The sequence below is a fragment of the Pseudorasbora parva genome, chromosome 4 (assembly GCF_024679245.1).
Source record: "Pseudorasbora parva isolate DD20220531a chromosome 4, ASM2467924v1, whole genome shotgun sequence".
Classification (NCBI taxonomy): domain Eukaryota; kingdom Metazoa; phylum Chordata; class Actinopteri; order Cypriniformes; family Gobionidae; genus Pseudorasbora; species Pseudorasbora parva.
Window position 1 is genome coordinate 21,783,199 of NC_090175.1, and position 17,877 is coordinate 21,801,075.

At 38.7% G+C, this 17,877-nt stretch overlaps 1 protein-coding gene across 1 annotated transcript in view; it reads right to left on the minus strand.

Moving 5' to 3' along the window:
• tenm3 (teneurin transmembrane protein 3) overlaps window positions 1-17,877 on the minus strand; it is a 309,711-nt gene that overhangs the window by 19,442 nt on the left and 272,392 nt on the right. Inside the window, exons 22-23 of the mRNA XM_067442491.1 lie at window positions 10,751-11,000; window positions 6,913-6,933 (exon numbers count right to left, since the gene is read on the minus strand). Coding sequence (XP_067298592.1) covers window positions 6,913-6,933; window positions 10,751-11,000 — 271 coding nt within the window. The remainder of the gene's footprint in view (window positions 1-6,912; window positions 6,934-10,750; window positions 11,001-17,877) is intronic.

Consider the following 17,877-nt stretch of genomic DNA (forward strand, 5'->3'; position numbering starts at 1 on the left):
TTTGTTTAGTGGACATCGCATGTTTGTGACCCTCATATTATCAAAATTAAATACAATTACAACCATAAATTTTAAGTTCTAAGTTTGTGAAGACCTATAGAAACGTGAACACTGATCTTAGGCTATTGTGTTTTATTGTTATAGTGAATGTACTTGTTTGGCCCAGCCAGCTAGAGGGGAAAGTAGTTGAGCACTCTTTCAGAGTGAACCTAATGCGTTATGACTGGAAATCACTATCGTCTGACACAACCATAATGATGCCTACCAAACTGTCACATCCTTTCAATCATTTGCACTTCCCACCCGCACCCCTACGACAAAGGAAAAAGCCAGCAAGCAACAAGAAGTGATGTATCTGTTGAAGAAAATCAACAACTTGTCGCAGCATTTCAATTAGAAGCGACTAAGGGCTAAGAATAGAACATCAACACCTTGCTAGAGGGTTGGCTGCCGGTCAGGCCATTTTTAAATACAGATGCTGGCTACTGTAGCTAAAACCTCTGCTTTGTACAGTAACTGACAAATGTTTATTTATATGTTAAGATAACCTCACTTACTGATCTAAGATCAAATTTACAGCGTGATATTGGGCTCCATGTTTGAGCTGGTCCATGGTAATTTTTTGGTTATCAGATATTTTGTTCTGTTCAAAGGCATGCTCCCGATGTGAAGGTCACCTAAGGTACCTAATTTTTGTTACATTTAGAAGGCAGATAAGAAGCTCATGTTTTGGAACAGAATTAAAGTGTGTTTACAGTAGGGTTGTATAAAGTACTGTCAGGGATGGGCAGTATTTCAAATACATGTATTTAAAATACGTATTTGAAATACAAAATACTATTTTGTATTTTGTATTTTAAAGCCTTTGGAAAAAATCTAATGTAATTTGTATTTAAATACATTTAAGATGAGTATTTTTGTATTTTCAAAATACTCAAAATACTTTGAGCCAGTCAACCTCTTTATCAGGAGCTGTTTTCATGCATCTACTAGTTCAGACCAGACACGCCCCTCCCCCCAACATTCATTCATGTGAGCCGCAGCTGTACAACCCAGCCTTGGATCAGCAACTTTACAAAATTGTTGGAATAATGCTGCCTTCACGTGCTCTCGGAATTATCGTATTTACGAGTTTCCTAGGTAAAAATTGCACATGAACGCCCTCACATTTCAAAATTTGAATGCGATGAGCTCGTAATCACGACTTCAGAAGTGGGAACTATCCAATTTCCGATAGCACGTGAAGGTGGCATTAGGTGAGGATGTCATGGTCAATTCTACTTGTTGATTAAAGTAGCTTGTCAAATGTGTTTTAAGTATTAAAGCTACACTGTGTAACTTTTTTATTTTATTTTTAGCTAAAACCCCTTAGTTCTTTCAAAAATATATGTGCTCATTAATGTATATTTACTTCTTTCAGGTAATAAAGTATTCTCGTAAGTTTATAATATGCCATTGAAAATACATACGGGTGAGGGGTTCGAATGCCGGTCGCCATGTTGCGCCTCCATCTTGAAAGTACATTAGCCAAAGAGGGACATACCCATAAATTCAAGCTTCGCCTTTCGAGTTTTAACACTCGATGGCACAGTGTCGAATGTGAAGAGGGGGATTGCTTGAGACTGCTATATACTGACAAATTAAATAACTGCACATTATAATAGTTTTCTAAAGTAACCTCATCGCTTGAAGGAACACTCATGGACAAGGTCGAACTGGAAGCCATGTTAATCTTGGACTAAATCAGCCACCGTAGGGGTTAAAACAAAATCGGAATTGAGAGGAAAAGAAACTAATATTTACTGGATGGTCATATACCTTTTCACCACTATATGGGTGAAAATATCACACAGTGTAACTTTAACATCACTGCCTGTTAGGGATGGGTGATATCATATGACAATAAATATCGTAGATTCGTAGCAATGATAAAATGTGAATCGATGGAACTTTTTCTAAATCGTTTCCATAAATAGGCCTATTGGGGTAAGCACATCTGTGCAGCTTTTAGTGGGCAGGAATAAGTGGAAAAAGAAGCGAGGGCGAATGAGTTATTGATGTAATTTGTGTTATTATAACTGAAAGGAAATTCAAATTCAAATTGAAAACGAAAGTTTCTAAGCAGTTGCACACATCTAAATGCTTTTTGGCATTCAGAATAGGCCCAGATAGATTTCAGCCTAATAGGGATACCTGCACTGAATTGCCAATTTCACATGTATTTGGTGTATTTTCGAAATACAAAATACTGTATTTGTATTTAAATACATTTTTCCACACAGTATTTTGTATTTGTATTTAAATACATTTTTCCTCACAGTATTTTGTATTTGTATTTTAAATACATTTCCATGTATTTATGCCCATCTCTGAGTACTGTATACTTTGGTACTAAGTTGATATAAAACGTAACAGTGTAGGATCCTGAAATCGCGTGCACTGTTTGCTTTCTGGCAGAACCCTCTCGTAAGTTGAATGTAATTGTTATTTTTCATGCTGCTAAGTACACACTGCAAAAGTGACACCATATTAAAATGAGATTGAATCTGGAACTGCAATGTTTTACAAGAGGTGGGACAAAAAAAAAATGTGAATGGCAAAATAGATCTGTGCATTAAGTCTTCAAGTGTAAGTGCAATAGACCTGCCACTTAGCCTGGAGGCCAGCCGAACTCAGCCCCGTCCACAACATTTGAGCTCGGGCAGTTCGGTCTGGGCTTGATCCACAGAGGAGTAATTATGCCCGAACAGAAACTGTTCTGACCAATGAAATTGTCAGGGTGGGCTTTAGACGATGACGGCCAGATGATAAACAGTAACATAATCATCCACGTCATCAAAGGTGCTTGGTTGAATTTGTTCAAATCCCAACCAGAGAGCTTGTTTGTATGCATTCACCTTCACTATTTCTTTCTGAAATGATGATCATGTTGGTAAGTAACTGTGTATCCTTAAATTCTTTTTTTATTCCAGCGTATGTGCAGACAGAGTTGCCAAGTTATACAACAAAGCCTACCAACTACTAGCCCAAAACAATAGCTTCTCGGGGGGTTCTCTGGAAAAAAATGGCGTTTGGGGGTAAAATGTGTGTTTTGGCAAGGTTACCTGCTAAAATTTGCATTCATTGGTCTTATTATCACATAATAGTTGCTTCAATCCGTGGACATAGAAAACAACCCGCGGAAAAAAATGCGGACTTGGCAATGAATGAGGCATTTATATAGTGCTTTCATATGTACTACTGTACACCTATAGTGCTTTACACTCATGTCAGGGGTCTCTCCTCAACCACCAGCAGTGTGCAGCATCCACTTGGATGATGCGACGGCAGCCACAGTACAACGGCGCCAGTGCGCTCACCACACACCAGCGATAGGTGGAGAGGAGAGAGGGTGATAGCCTATTCAGTGGATGGAGATTATTAGGAGGCCATGATTGGTAAGAGCCAATCAAGGGAATTTGGTCACCGGGGGTTACACCCCTACTCTTTTACGAGAGGTGCCATGGGATTTTTAATGACCACAGAGAGTCAGGACCTCAGTTTAACGTCTCATCCGAAGGACGAGCAACACATTTGAGTTCTGTTGACATTTGACAACTAACGTAATGCGTCGCTTCGTTGCTCTGATTGGTTGTAGGTCTATCCAATTGATGTCTTTCTTGGTTCGGTTGAAACAAGCCCCATAATCACAGCCCAATGGAGCAGTTTTAGACTCATATTCTGACTAGAATTGAGTATGACCACGTCAGGCTACCTGCCACTTACTCTGTTACCTGTAATGTGTTTCTTTCTTTTTCATTATAACTTCTCATGTAATTTTTTAAATTCAATGTTTACTTGGCTGAACAATTTAAAGGCTACATGCTAGATTTGTACATAGTAGATTTGTCCAGCTTTCACATGTGTTAATTACACAGTTCACAATTTGAATGCTCCATGCTCCAGCAACTAGGGATGCACTGATATCAATTTTTCAGAACCGATCCGATACCAAAAAAATCGGAGTATTGGCCGATACTAGTGCATTAAAAAAAAAAAGATCTTTATTATAAAGAAAAACAACATGTTAAAAAATAATTACAATCTATGAAAAATACCACTGTAAATTAGATGGTGGATAAATTATATTAGTGGATAATTCAAAAGAAAAAGTTACTCTAGAAAAATCATGAGTGCACAATAATTGTATAAAATCTAAACATTTAATTGGGGGGGGGATATGTTTAGCACTAAATCTGGTAAAATGTTACACATTTTTGTAAAATACATTCATGAAAAACAAGTAAATGTATTTATAGAATTAGAGCCTATATACTAAAAAATTAAAAGAATGTATAGTGCGGCTTTTTAACGAGACTGCAACATATAGATAGGGCAGAACAAGAAAGGCTATAATAGTCATTCATAGCGCAAAAGTATTATTATACGAAAGGCTCCAATAATAGCGGCACAAATCGCGTGTCCAGTGTTGTGATCTAACTGACACCTGGTAGAAAGTGACACGATTTACTGAAACCACAGACTGATCTTCAGATCAAGCATAATAACAGGAACATTGAATCATCATGGAGAGTGTGCCATTGTGTTGACTGTCGTAACCGAACGCGACATCCAGTTTGACACTTGAAAGCTGAAAGGAGAATGACTGACAGCCGCAGCGGAGGAAAGCATGCATTGACGTGAACTTGAATTTAATGATTTAAATATTCATCTGTAACCTAACATTACTATGACATATGGAATGGCTTCAGAACACTTCATATAGTGAACAAGGTTTTGATGCTGCTTTATAATGTTTTTGTGCCTTTTGTGGGGTACTGGGGTTTAACAATAACACCGAATATTATACGCACAGTATCAGATTTGGATTGGTCCTGCATAACCGATACCAGATCCGGCAAATAATGGCATATCGGAGCCAATACCAGTACCGAGTCTCGGATTGGTGCATCCCTACCAGCAACTCAGGAAAAGACCATAGGGCTAAGAAGATCTCAGGATGATGTTAGTTATTGCTATGTGGCACAGACGCCACATCACACAATAAATATAGATCAAACAGACTAAAACTAATTTACCATTTTGTAGTGTCAAATGAAAAATGTGAGTTCTGGGTTTAAAGCAGGGAGAGTAGAGACCTCGATATGGCTTGGTTTAAGAACACTGAGGTATGGGGTCAGTTTATGAGACTCTGTGGAGCATTAGGCTATATAGGCGTGCCTTGATGACACATACAGATGCCCCGAGACATCTGGGACAAGAGGAAGTCGAAGGCTAGCCATTAGGTGGCCTAATAACTCTTAGCACTTATTAATTTAGAGTCATTAATGCTTAATGGGTCGTTTTTGTTACTCAGAAGCATTGAGAAATATTTCGGAAAAGATGGATGTGTCTAAAAAAATACACCCTTTTAATTACGTCAACTGAGCTATTTAGCCCACACACAATGTAACCATATAGCGAAGTTGGCCTCTAATTCCATTTTAAATGATTTGGTAGGAGATGGAGAGAAATGGTTAGCATGTCCATGGGATTCCTAAATTTATCCCTGGTCGCAAATTTATTCAACAGGCTCTAATGGCTTTGGCTCGCCCACTTTAAATTACTCGCATTTATTTCCATTCATGAGCTCCATACGTCTGTGATTCAACCCTACAGAGGTTTCAAACAGAACTTAATGTAGGATATCAACATCTACAGCGCTCTGTACATCGCCCCTCAACTGGAACTATTCAAACATGTGGGATGATGTGGGCCTATTTGCAGTGTTGATCAGGAACTTCTGCTTGTCCAGGGTGGATATATTTGTAACTGAAGTACTGGAGACATGTCAAGAGAAGTTTATGTCCTGAATCCTTCCCGAGAAAACAGGTCTACACCAGGGTCAGCTAAAATGGACATCTGTGTATTTTACTTAAACCTTTTCTGGCTAGAGAATCAAAGGGGCAGACAAAATTCATAAAACAAACTATTTCTTTCTAAGCTACTTGAGGTATCTTTCTGGTATATGCAATATACCACATTAAAAGAAAATGTTTTAATTGAGTTCTACATAAATGCCTCAGCTAAGCTACCCTTATATCCACAAAGTGAAGAAAGATTTCACAGAGCAAGACAAAGGGGTTGAAAGGAATTTCTCATTGTGTTGGGAAGACATGGAACTTCCCCATGGGATTAGTGATGTTGATTTATAAACCACGGACAAACTAAGATTTTGTGTTTGAAGAAAAACGTTAGCCATTTGTTGAATTATTCTAACGATTTTTTGTCAGGAATTCAGATCTGTTGTCATAACCTGTACAGTGGTGTTTTCAATGGAACCACACCATTCATGCACTATCAACAGAAGAATCTGAAGAAGTCCTTACTATGTAGTGAAGTTCAAATCTGGGATTCAAAATGTAACCCTGGAATTAGAGATTGATTTAAAAATTGACTGTGTAAGTTCTTGGTATAAACGGTTAGATTTACTTCCAGCATTGTTTTCGATGCTTCCAAAGAGGATCCTATATGTGCAATGGATCACAAGGTTTCACAAAAGAGTTCATGTACATCATGTACATGTTTCAAGTAAAACTCACACTCAAACTGTCATGCTGATAATATAATATAAAAATATATAATATAATTTGTAAACATTACTATTGGTCTTAGACTTTCAGACCTCTCTTTCAAATCACTAAAGATTTGAGCAATGAGTTTTAAAGCAAATTAAGTATGTGAGTTAAACAATAACAAGAATTTCAAACATACTATAAGAATAATCTCAGAATGTCATTTGGTACACCACAAACATCTGATACACATTTACATTATTTTGATGGCATGCAACAACCATTATGAGGAGACAATCACTTTAAAAAATGGACTGCACCAGAATGGAAAGAGCTGTGCATTAATGAGATGGCTTACCTATGTCTGAAATCTTTATTTCTTTGGATAGCAGAGGAAAAATAGAACAGAAATAAGAGAGATAAGAAAAGGGAGAGAGAGTAAAACAGCAGAAGCACATAAATCTTGTCAAGAAAGGGAAAAAAATAGGTGTGCATATATTAATCACATAGACGGGAAATAACGCAGCGAGACGGGCTGTTAACTGTACTTTGTCTTGTTTCTTAAACAGAGTTGAATGTGTGAATATTCCACCTGGGAACTGAAGAACAGTATGAGCTCACATCACATGCTGAGGTTAACTGGCCCATAATCGCAAACTGATTGTGTCCCAGACAATGAAAAGCAATTCCTTAAACATTGCCTTTAGCCGCACAGAAGCCACGCTGTGAATATGTCACACAGAGGACCACCATTTCATTTGCTTCATCCATGTGTTTAAGTGCTTTAATGAAGGAATTTAATTTACAGGAGCAGCAGACACACAAAGATGATACTGAAACCTGTTAAGTGCTGGGCCATTTATAGAGAACTTGTGTGAGTGCACATATGAGACATTTTTGTGTGGGTATCAAGTTGGGGGCAGATGGAATGAAAGAAAGATGATAAGATAAGGTTAAAAATACAGTAAGTGTCAATGACAGAAACACACAGGCATGGAAAACATGAGATGGAAAACGAGAGGCAGCTAAAAGGAAGAGACAGACAATTTAAGGGGAAAGAGAAAGGAATAAGAGATAAGGAAAGAGAGGAGATAAGAGGTAGCGGTCATGTATCACCGCAATGGCTAAATGAGGTGCTGCAGGAGAGCAGAGAGTGACATGGAGGGCCCTCTAGGCCCTGCCGAGTGTGAGGGAAGAATTTATGATCATTTCAGTGAGAGTCTATAAAAGACCCGAGACACGGCTCCGATTTCATATAGAGGAACCCTGAGAGCACTTTGAAAGAATATCTATGCGTCTCTGTTTGTGTGGATGTGTGAGCCCACTCTAGATCTAAGGAAAGGAAATGACAGGTCTTGAGGTTTGAAAGAAAAGGGCACATGTGTTCACCTCATGGTTGTAATGTATCAGTTCTGCACCTCTGCACTTCATGGTGTTTTGATTATTCACACACTGTGATCAGTCAGGAGAGAATACAGTTTGAATATTTGAGATAGTTTAGAATATTACATTCTTATAAGTATGCTGCACTTATATATGTTAAAATTAAACCACAATTTTCATTTTTCTTTTCAAATGGATACTGAACCATCAAAACGAATCTTACTATTACAGAGGTGGCACATTTGACAGTGCTTTTAGGGGAAGTTTTCCTGTTAAAGGGAAAATCTGTCATCATTTACTAACCCTCATGTCACTCCAAAACCTTTTTATCTTCTGAGAAACACAGAAGTACCACCGTATTGTTCTGAATATAAGACGCCCACCCCCTTTTCAAGATTTACATTTTGGAAGGCTTTTTGAGGACCAAATCTTTATAGAGAATTATTTTCATATAGCATATTTTTCATATTTTTATTTTTAAATGTTACATTGAAATTATGGCAAATACTGGTAAAATATACCAACAATCTAATTTAAAAAGAAACACTTTATGGCATATCATAAAATAACATGAAGTTTGAATTTCCTCAATGATTTCACAATGACTTATGTAGTGACAGATGTTGGCATGTCAAATAAACACAGGTGTTTGATCCACATTACCTATCTGATTCAGGAGATATGAATGTTTTTTCCTTATGCGGACACAACGCTGAAAAGACAGCGGTTTCTCCTTGAAGTCGGAGAGCAAGCGCTGGGCAAGACTTGTTCTGCAGCGTATGGCGCATCATTCTTACGCCACATCAAAGTGACCGCTTCGAAGAAACTGACAGGCAAGTGTGTCAGTACGTAACTAAAATAAGAAATGAGGGACCTCGCAGGTGGGTATGTTCAGCTCTTTGGCGATATCCAGTGCCTTCTGCTGGATGACAGCTCCGTTTATGGGCAGCCCCTCATTTCTTCCCTTGACCACACACTGACACACCCGTCCGTCATCTTCTTCGAAAGGACCGTGGTAAGCATTTCTTTGACTATTAGCATTTTTAAGACAGTCTTTTTTGCCTTGCCATCTTCTAACATTACACTCTGACAGTGCATTTCTTGGATGCTTAATGAGAGTTGTTTGATGACTCCACTGCATTTATCAGTATTGGGGCATAACTCATTTTAAACGTATTTGGCAATCCCTATTGTTGCGGGTGTTTTATTGAAATGTAAAAGTTATTTTTTAGATGGATTTCCAAGAAAAGAAAAAACACCATATATTCATAACAATATGGTAATACAGGCTGTTCTTTTCCGTACAATGAAAGTGACTGGAGACTAGGGCTTCTGCGCTTCTTTATCTTTCATTGACTGGAGAATAACTCCTTTAGCAGGGTTACCAGGTTCACAACAAAACCTGCCTAATTGCTACTCAAAATAATCGCAATCGTGTTTGGGGGTAGCCTAGAAATCTAGACGCACCCTGGCAGCAGCAAATCTAATCTGCCCGCTGGTGTCGTCTAGCAACTCTCAATACCCTTCTGAGCTGTAAACGCCAAACTCTTGTCGGGCCAATCACATTGTGTATAGAGTCGGTGGGCTTAACATAATGACGACAGCCGAGATGTGCTCGTGCTTCTAATAATCATAGAAACTGGGGAATGGTGGTCTTTCGAATCAGCTTTGACCGCGACTCTGGAAGACTTGGAGTTAAGCTTTTCTCTGAGAAAAGAACGGCACTGAAGTCATTCTTAAAAAGGGAAGATGTGTTTAAGTTTTGCCGACCGGATACAGCGAATGTTTAATCTATCAACTGTCTATGCTATCAACGAGCTCTGTTTCACCTTCGTTGCTCTGGTTGGTTGAAGCACTATCCTATCGCGTGCAGAGGGAGTTTGAAAGACAACCGTTTATCCCGCCCCTCGGATTGAGCCCTGTCAATGGTGAGTTTCCAGACCAAACATCTTGATGTGGGTCTGGCTTGTCAGGCTAGTTTGGGGGTGGTTCCCCTGCGGCAACATTGTTAAAGTAGCCGGAAAACCACAGACTTGGCAAAACACTCTTTTAGGGTTCCACAAAAGAAATAAAAAACATTGATTAATGATTACACAAAAACTGTCATATATTTAAATGTTACCTTAAATCAACATTACAAAATGAATCTTTTGTGATAGAGACTTCCAGCAGTTGTGTTGTAACTTTTGGCTAAACAATTATAAATAATTGAATGATTTGAGTTTTTGAATGTCAATTGAAACTAAAATGAAACTCAACCACAATAGATTTGGGTGGCATATAAATGCCCTGTAAACAACAAAATACAATTACGTTTCAATAGATAAATAAACATACTAAGAATCAACAGCTTCTTGAAATTATAAACTTTACGACCACATTAAAATCTCAGTAAATAATCTCTTTGAAGAAACAATAAACTTTGTTTAGTTGGGTTGGAATAAATACTCTGAGATAAACACTGTTATTTCTTTGAGCCCAGTAAATAAACCAACACACACTGTACACAGCCTTTGATGTGGGCTGGGCGAGCTCAATAGACAGCATGTGGTAGGTCATAAAACAGCGAGGTATGGGAATATGTATTTCTTCTCATCTTAGGGGGATGAGAGCACCAGTAATGAGTCACCCTCTACAGACAAAAACTCTGTCACTGTCAGCGCGTTCTTTTCAGACCACATGAGCCTTTTACTGGGCTGAGTGCCCCAGTCTTAACAACATACAGTATTCAAATCATTAGCACAAAAGCTACGTCTTTTATACCTCCTTTAAATCTCCTTCCATTCCACTTTTACTAGCTTTCCGTTTCTTACCTCAGCTCCATAACACTGGTAACGTTTCCTGAGGGAAAGATGCGTCTGATGTAGTTGAAGTCACCGACGAACAGGCTGCCGTCAGATCCACAGGCGAGGGCCACAGGAGCCAGCAGTTTGTTGCCATCAGCCTGGCCATTACAGCTGGGGCAGGAGATACTGCGCCTTCGCCCATTACCCATGATGGTGCTGATCACTGGAGGCTGCTGGGAGATGAAGACGTTCTCACCGTTGCCTTTGTACAGTATGCCTGCAGGACAGGAAGGGAGGGTTGTGTGTGTGAGCTATAGTGTTATAATGTTTTTGGAAAGATGAAGAAGCTAAATTAAAAATGAATTCATGATCTAATGAATATTCATAACTACTACCTATGTAACATTATTTTATGTGTTTGATATACACTATAACAACAGTAAGATCCAGTACTCAAATCTGAGGAAACAAGTTCAGAGTTCGTATCACTCCACCTGTCTGTGTTTGTAGCATTCCAGATAGCCATATACATTGTATATATTTATATATAAACACAGACATAATAGCGTGCATATACCTGACAATCCAGCAGTAACCTGCGGATAGGCTTTGCTCAAGGGCAGAAATGTGACAGAAACCCCTTTCAGTTATCAGCCTGGCTTTTAGGCCACACCAAACCAATCATGGTTATCATAGCAAAAGAAAAATAAAATTAAAAAATTTAATCAGCAATACCCGTTTAGTAAATGAAAAGAGTTTATCTATGCAATATCGTATTACTGCTATAATAACTCATAAATCCCATGCAAGTCAAGAGATCTGTGTAGTTCATTCAATATTATACCTCTTTATTCTTACCCATGGCTAAATAGGATATTAAATTACTGTTTTTTATATATAATAAATTAGGCAGAAATAAACTAGGAAACATATCAAACCATTATTATGAACAATTAGGAAAATAGAACTGCTTCTTATCTTGCGTATTAGCATTTCTTAAACAGTAATTAAATTTAGCTTTTGAATATTTTATTCTCAGATGATTTGCACCTTAATGTAATGTTATCAAAGGGTGTTACCATTTTCAGACTGGTTCACAAAACTCTGGCTTAAAGTAACATAGCATTCTGATAATTCCACTGTTAATATATTCAGCAGTGAGAAAAGGGGCAATCTGGCAGCCGTTCAGAATCAATAAACAGCCCAAACACATGCTGCTAGAATGATTATATGGCACAGGCAACTTAAGCAAATCAATTAATCAAATCGCATGATGAAATGACTGTTGGGTGCCATCACAATCATCTTTTCATCTTTAATATATATTTTTGTTTTTGTTCCCTAATATAAATTCCAAATGTAAAAAACAAATACTGACCTGCTTCACAGTTAATATGATTTCACAACTGCTGTTGATTCTATTCTGACAACTTGCTAAGAAAAATTGAAATATGCCTGTAAAAGTAGGTACAGCATCACTAAAACCATTATTAAATAAAAGCCAGTTAAACACTGCAACTAAACTGTGTGTGAACAAGTTATTTCCATATTTTTTCTCTGTGACAGCATCTCTTCAATTCTGATTCCAGGTAATACACCTTGGTTAATCTTATAGCCACAGCAATTTTGAATTTGAGTATAGGGGAAATGCATACATGAATGTGTTTCTGATAGTCTCGCTGTATATGTGTGTGTTTGCATGTTAAACACAGTGTGGAAATGCCACAGGCTGTGGGTTTGGGCTGTGTGATGAGCTTGGTTGGCCCTAGGTTAGGATTTGATCGTCGATGGTGCTTTAATATTCTTCCTCAGGACATATTTTAATGGTGCACTAATAGCAACACCTGATCGAATGCATGCTAAACCCCACAATTGCTGCCCCCGTTTTTATTTTTTTTTATATATATTTTTACATTATCTTGTTTCTCAGACATCAGCATAACTAGTACTTATTTTATTTTATGAGAGGCAGGAATTGTATACATATACCACATAAAATGTCTTAATAGGTAAACAAAAATAACCAATATTAGTAACAATTCTAAATTAAAATAAGGGGGAAAAAATGCTGTAAAACTTTTCTACAACTGTACAAGCCCTAGGCAATCTGCAAAATTACTTTAAAAAAAAAAGCGTACAAAAGTTCTTGTCAACTTTTTGAGGCAGAGGAGATCAGGCCTCTGGTTAGCAATAAGTTGAAGATCAGACACTAGAGTGAGGGGAAAAGGTATGAAGAGTGTTTTGATCTTTTTTTTTATGTTGGTTAGGATCAAGATGCACAAGGAGAGGAGGGTCAGCAGAACCACGACTAAAGTGTGCATTTATAGATAGCAATATCATCATGTAATATGAAAGTGAATTGCAAATGTTGGAGGAGGGAAGACAAGCATCGGCACCGACGTGCTCACCAGTGCATTCACGTTTGAATGAGTAAATGAGCATATCTGTTTGCTGACTTCTAACTTACCACTGATAGGTTCAAATAAAATACTTAAACTAGTGAAGTCTGTATCATCACCATATTTTAAAGATTACACTTAGATACGAGTAAGCAAGCCTTTGATTTTTTTTTAAAATAAATTTGCAGCTATTGTCAATAAAGAATTTATAAGCTATTGTAAAGCTACCTGCTTTCTTGATGGGAAAACTGTACATTTTTACTCATTTTTGAAACGTAAAGTGTGTTGAAAGAGTTTGTTGCTTCAGCATGTTTTCTCCATTAATATGAGCAGGTCAATACTGCATAAATATATAATACAGCACTATAGTAATAAAGTTTATTTAGCAAAAAGAAACCAGGGCATCCTTAAATACTAAATGAAATACCCCACACAAAACTCAAAATATATCTGGCGTGACAGTATGAAAGCTCAGATATAAAGAATATGTGATTTTGGTAACACTTTAGTATGGGAAACACATATCCACTATTACTAACGGCGACTTTTGCCTCAATAAACTCCTAATTAACTGTTTATTAACAGTAAGGCAGTTTTTGTAGGTTTAAGTGTGGGCATTGAGGGATGTAGAATAAGGTCATGCAGAATAAGGCATTAATATGTGCTTCATAAGTACAAATAAAAAGCTAATATCCTAACAATGCATGCTAATAAGCAACTAGTTAATAGCAAAAATTGAACCCTAACCCGACCGTGATTTTAAATGTTAAAAAGAAAAAGATGAAATATTCTATACTCCCAGTGTCAGGAAGAGTTTATATTTACATTAATATTCTTAGAAGCAGCGCACACATCACATTAAATGGCAAGAACCAGCACAGAGAGCTGAGGATACATGACACCTGCTAAGCCAGGCCTCACAATTTCATACAGCATGCTGAATTTAATGGGGTTGCCGGCTCTCGGTTCCCATAAAGCAAGCAAACAAGACCGAGAGAAAGAGAAAGGAGATGGAGGGCATCAGGCAAAGACAAGCGATTCGTAGACGGAGCAGAAATAACATGTGCCACCACAAACCGCTGTCATCCACAGTGAGTGCTCAAATTAGAGTCCACCACAAGCCTCCTGTCAACTGTGAACTCCACTAACTTCCTACTGCCTTCTCAGCACAACCCCTCCCAGACAGAGAGAGAAACCGTGTTCCCAAAAGTAGCTGCTACGCTGCCTACATCCGAACCGTCATGGAACCTCAAAAGTGTCTGATTTGGAATGCTCTACATCGGCAGCAACTTGCGTGCCACACAAATAGCACAATGCATAAGAGAGACTTGACTCAACTGATTCCATTGCAGTTTGAAGCACAGACTCTCACAAATATTAGGTCAAATTAGTCATTTTAATTGCACAAAAAATTACCAATACTTAAATGTATGTTTATTTATAATTAATATTTCCATCACCTTTTCCACCATCTTAAAATGCTGCCTCTGTAGTAAGCACACTGTTTTGAAAAAGTGTGTCCCCAAAACTTGGAGAACGTGATCGTCTGTGTACGACTCCTTATATGTGTGTGTGTGCTTTAAGGTAAGACTGGGCAGAAACAAATAGATTCTAGAGAGTGAGAGGAAGTGTTCTTACACATGTCGAGTCAAAGCGTGCAGGTGAACTCAAAGTGTCCAAGTCAATATAATGTTTTCTAAAAGCGCCCTTGCGATCACAGTTAGCTGCTTATTGGGAGTTGCTTTGAAAACGGCGGGGTGTTCGAAACTGGGGTTGGGGGGGGTCTTCAAAGCTGCACTTCAAAGGATGACTTCATGCTGTGCTCGCTAAATTATTCACATCGGGCAACGTGCTGGAATTCTGCATCTAGCTCCTCTGTGCGCTAATTATGAGTGAGATCAATGACGCCATCTTAAGCCCCCTCTCGGGTGTGCTTGGGCACCGGTCCACACAGCAGCCGCATCGAGGCCTAAACGTCCCCATAAATCTCAATATACCTCCTCCTCTGATCAACCACCCACCATCGATTAAGCCATTGAGCGAGGGATTGGCCGGAAGAGTGAGAGGGATGGAGTTACGTAGATGGAGGGCTAAACTACTTTTAGGCTACTCTGTAGCGATCCTCCACTAACAAAGACAAATTGGACAAAGGAGGCTCGTTGGCCCTGAGAGAGACCCACGACCTTGACTTCAAACCAAGCTTCTCCGAGGGAGGTCGCTCTAGATACACACACACACACACACGCTTGTATACAAAAACACATTTTCAATGGCTAATCGGAGCCATGCGCACGAGTCGCTCCTTCACGCAAGATACTTGTGGTCGCATTACAGTAATGAAACCCACACCACACCTGTTTGATCTGCCATGCAAGGGATTGTGGATAATAGCGCAAGCGGATATACATACACCCACATGCACAACAATGAATGTCTTCAATTACATATACACAAGTTATGACGGGCCCCAAATTGAGAACGGCTTACAATGTGGGACGTGCTGGATTATTCATTCAGGCATGCAGAGAGACAGCCCTCCACTCATAATGATTGTGTGTACACGTTCCTTTGATATGCGTGATGTGTGTTTATATATAAATCCGACAGAGGGGGACAGGTCATGAGTGGAAAGCAGTGATTTGCCAATAAAAGGCTGAATTGGAGTTTATAGCTGCTGTGTTTATGCTGGGTCAGAAACTGGATGAGATTACAGAGCTAGAGCTGTAGTCTACTCAATTTTCTTCCATTTACGCCTCACAAACCATCTGTCACTGCCTCCTTTTCTTTCTCTCAACGTACCATTTCATGTCTCGTCTTCTACTCTGCTTCCTTTGTCTCAACAACTCTCCTTCAATCTCTCTGTCTTCAGACAATGCTTAGTTTTTCCCTCTCTTTTGTAAGAATCTGGTAACACTGCAAATATTTGAGACATATTTAAATAAGAATTGTGTTGGACTGAAAAATGTGCTGCATTATATATATAAAAAAGTCCTTTATTTATTGGTTTTATTTTGATTCCAGGCTTTCGGTATTTTGAAGCAATATATCATTTCTCAAAGGATTTGTTTATCTTCACAGTCATAGCCACTGTGTCAGCTAATTTGAAGAAAAAAGAAAAAAAAAGCTGTATGGAAAAGCAGCAATAAATCTTTGCAGAGCCGCGTGAAGCGTGTGGGTGTGTGTGCAGAGTGCGATTAGTGGTCATCGAGTATTACCAAAATCAATTTAATTTAATCATTTCGCCTCTCCCTGTGTGTTCATTTCTCACTTCTCTATGCTGTTTTTTTTTGTCATTAATATTTCATGGAGTAACTCCTTCCCGACAGGTCCAAAGTCAATTTGAATAATGGGAAAACAATGTGTTTGGAGTCAGGACTAAACTAGTGAAAAGCAGGGGATGCTATATTTATTTATTTATTTAGGGTTCAAATTGTCTGTACCACACTTGCGGCACTGCAGAAAAAACAAGGAGGAAATCTGCGAAAATGCTCTACCTCAATCACACGTTCTGTCTTTGAAGATTTCCTGACTGGAAGTAATTGCGGTCCCAAAGAGAGGTGTCAGAATCTCTCCCTCTGACCTCCCGCTGTTAGGTGGAGGGAGGGGAGGTACAGTGGCTGAGCACTGACAGGGCCTGATAAGGGCAGATGAAAGGAATCGGAGGCTGAGATGGTGAGAGTGAGCGAGAGAGGATGCAGGTAAGCCCCGTAGGCAGTGGTGGTCCACATCAGAGGGCGAGGCGTGCTTGGCTCATGCAGCCAGATTCAAAGTTGCATTACATGCCTGCACATGACTAAAGCTAAACTCAATGGGATTTAGAAAGGGCAGTACAGTCTAGCGTGGCTGAATTTGCTGTGCTGGAGTGTGTGCACGCACACTTGTGTGTGAGGCAATGGCTTGTGATGTGGGTGCAGTGGCCTTCAGGTAAAAAAAAAAGACCGTAACAGACAGAGGGATAGAAAGTTGGAGGCAAAATGCGATTATGGCAATTGCGTGTATGTGCCTATGCATGTGTTAAAAAAAGGGTAGAGAGGGTGTCTGTGCATATATATATATATATATATATATATATATATATATATATATAAGGGATAATGTACACCCAGCCGGTTGTTATCGCAGAATAAACCCCTTCACCCCGACAGAGTGATCAGGGCCGCGAAGCGGAGGGGTCTTGCATCACTCTGTAGGGGTTTATTCTGCGATAACAACCGGCTGGGTGTACATTATCACGCTTATTAGACGGCTACTAGTCTCAAATAAATAATTATTAGACACTTACGCAAAGCTTCCGCGAAGAAAAAAAAGGTTCAACCTGCTTTAAGCCTTTATTTAAGCTGAAGAATTGCCATATGCCCGTGCTAAATCTATTGCTGTTAAATATTGAAAATGAATGCTGAAAGGGTTAGTTCACCCAAAAATGAAACCATGAGCGGGTGTTATCTGGAAATAACGTACCGCTGGAATGCGCGATTGACCAATCAGAATCAAGTATTTCACAAAGCTGTGTAATAAATAAAAAAAAACATATATAAAAAATATATATATAATATATATATATATATATATATATATATATATATATATATATATATATATATATATATATATATATATATGCAGCAGGTGGTATTGAAAGTAAGGGCGCTCTAGAGGTCTTATAAATAAAATGCTTGACTGGAGCCTAGCTGTGGTGTCCAAAGCTGAACACAGACCCAGATTCCCTGAGCCTTATCAGAGCCCACAGGTCAAAAC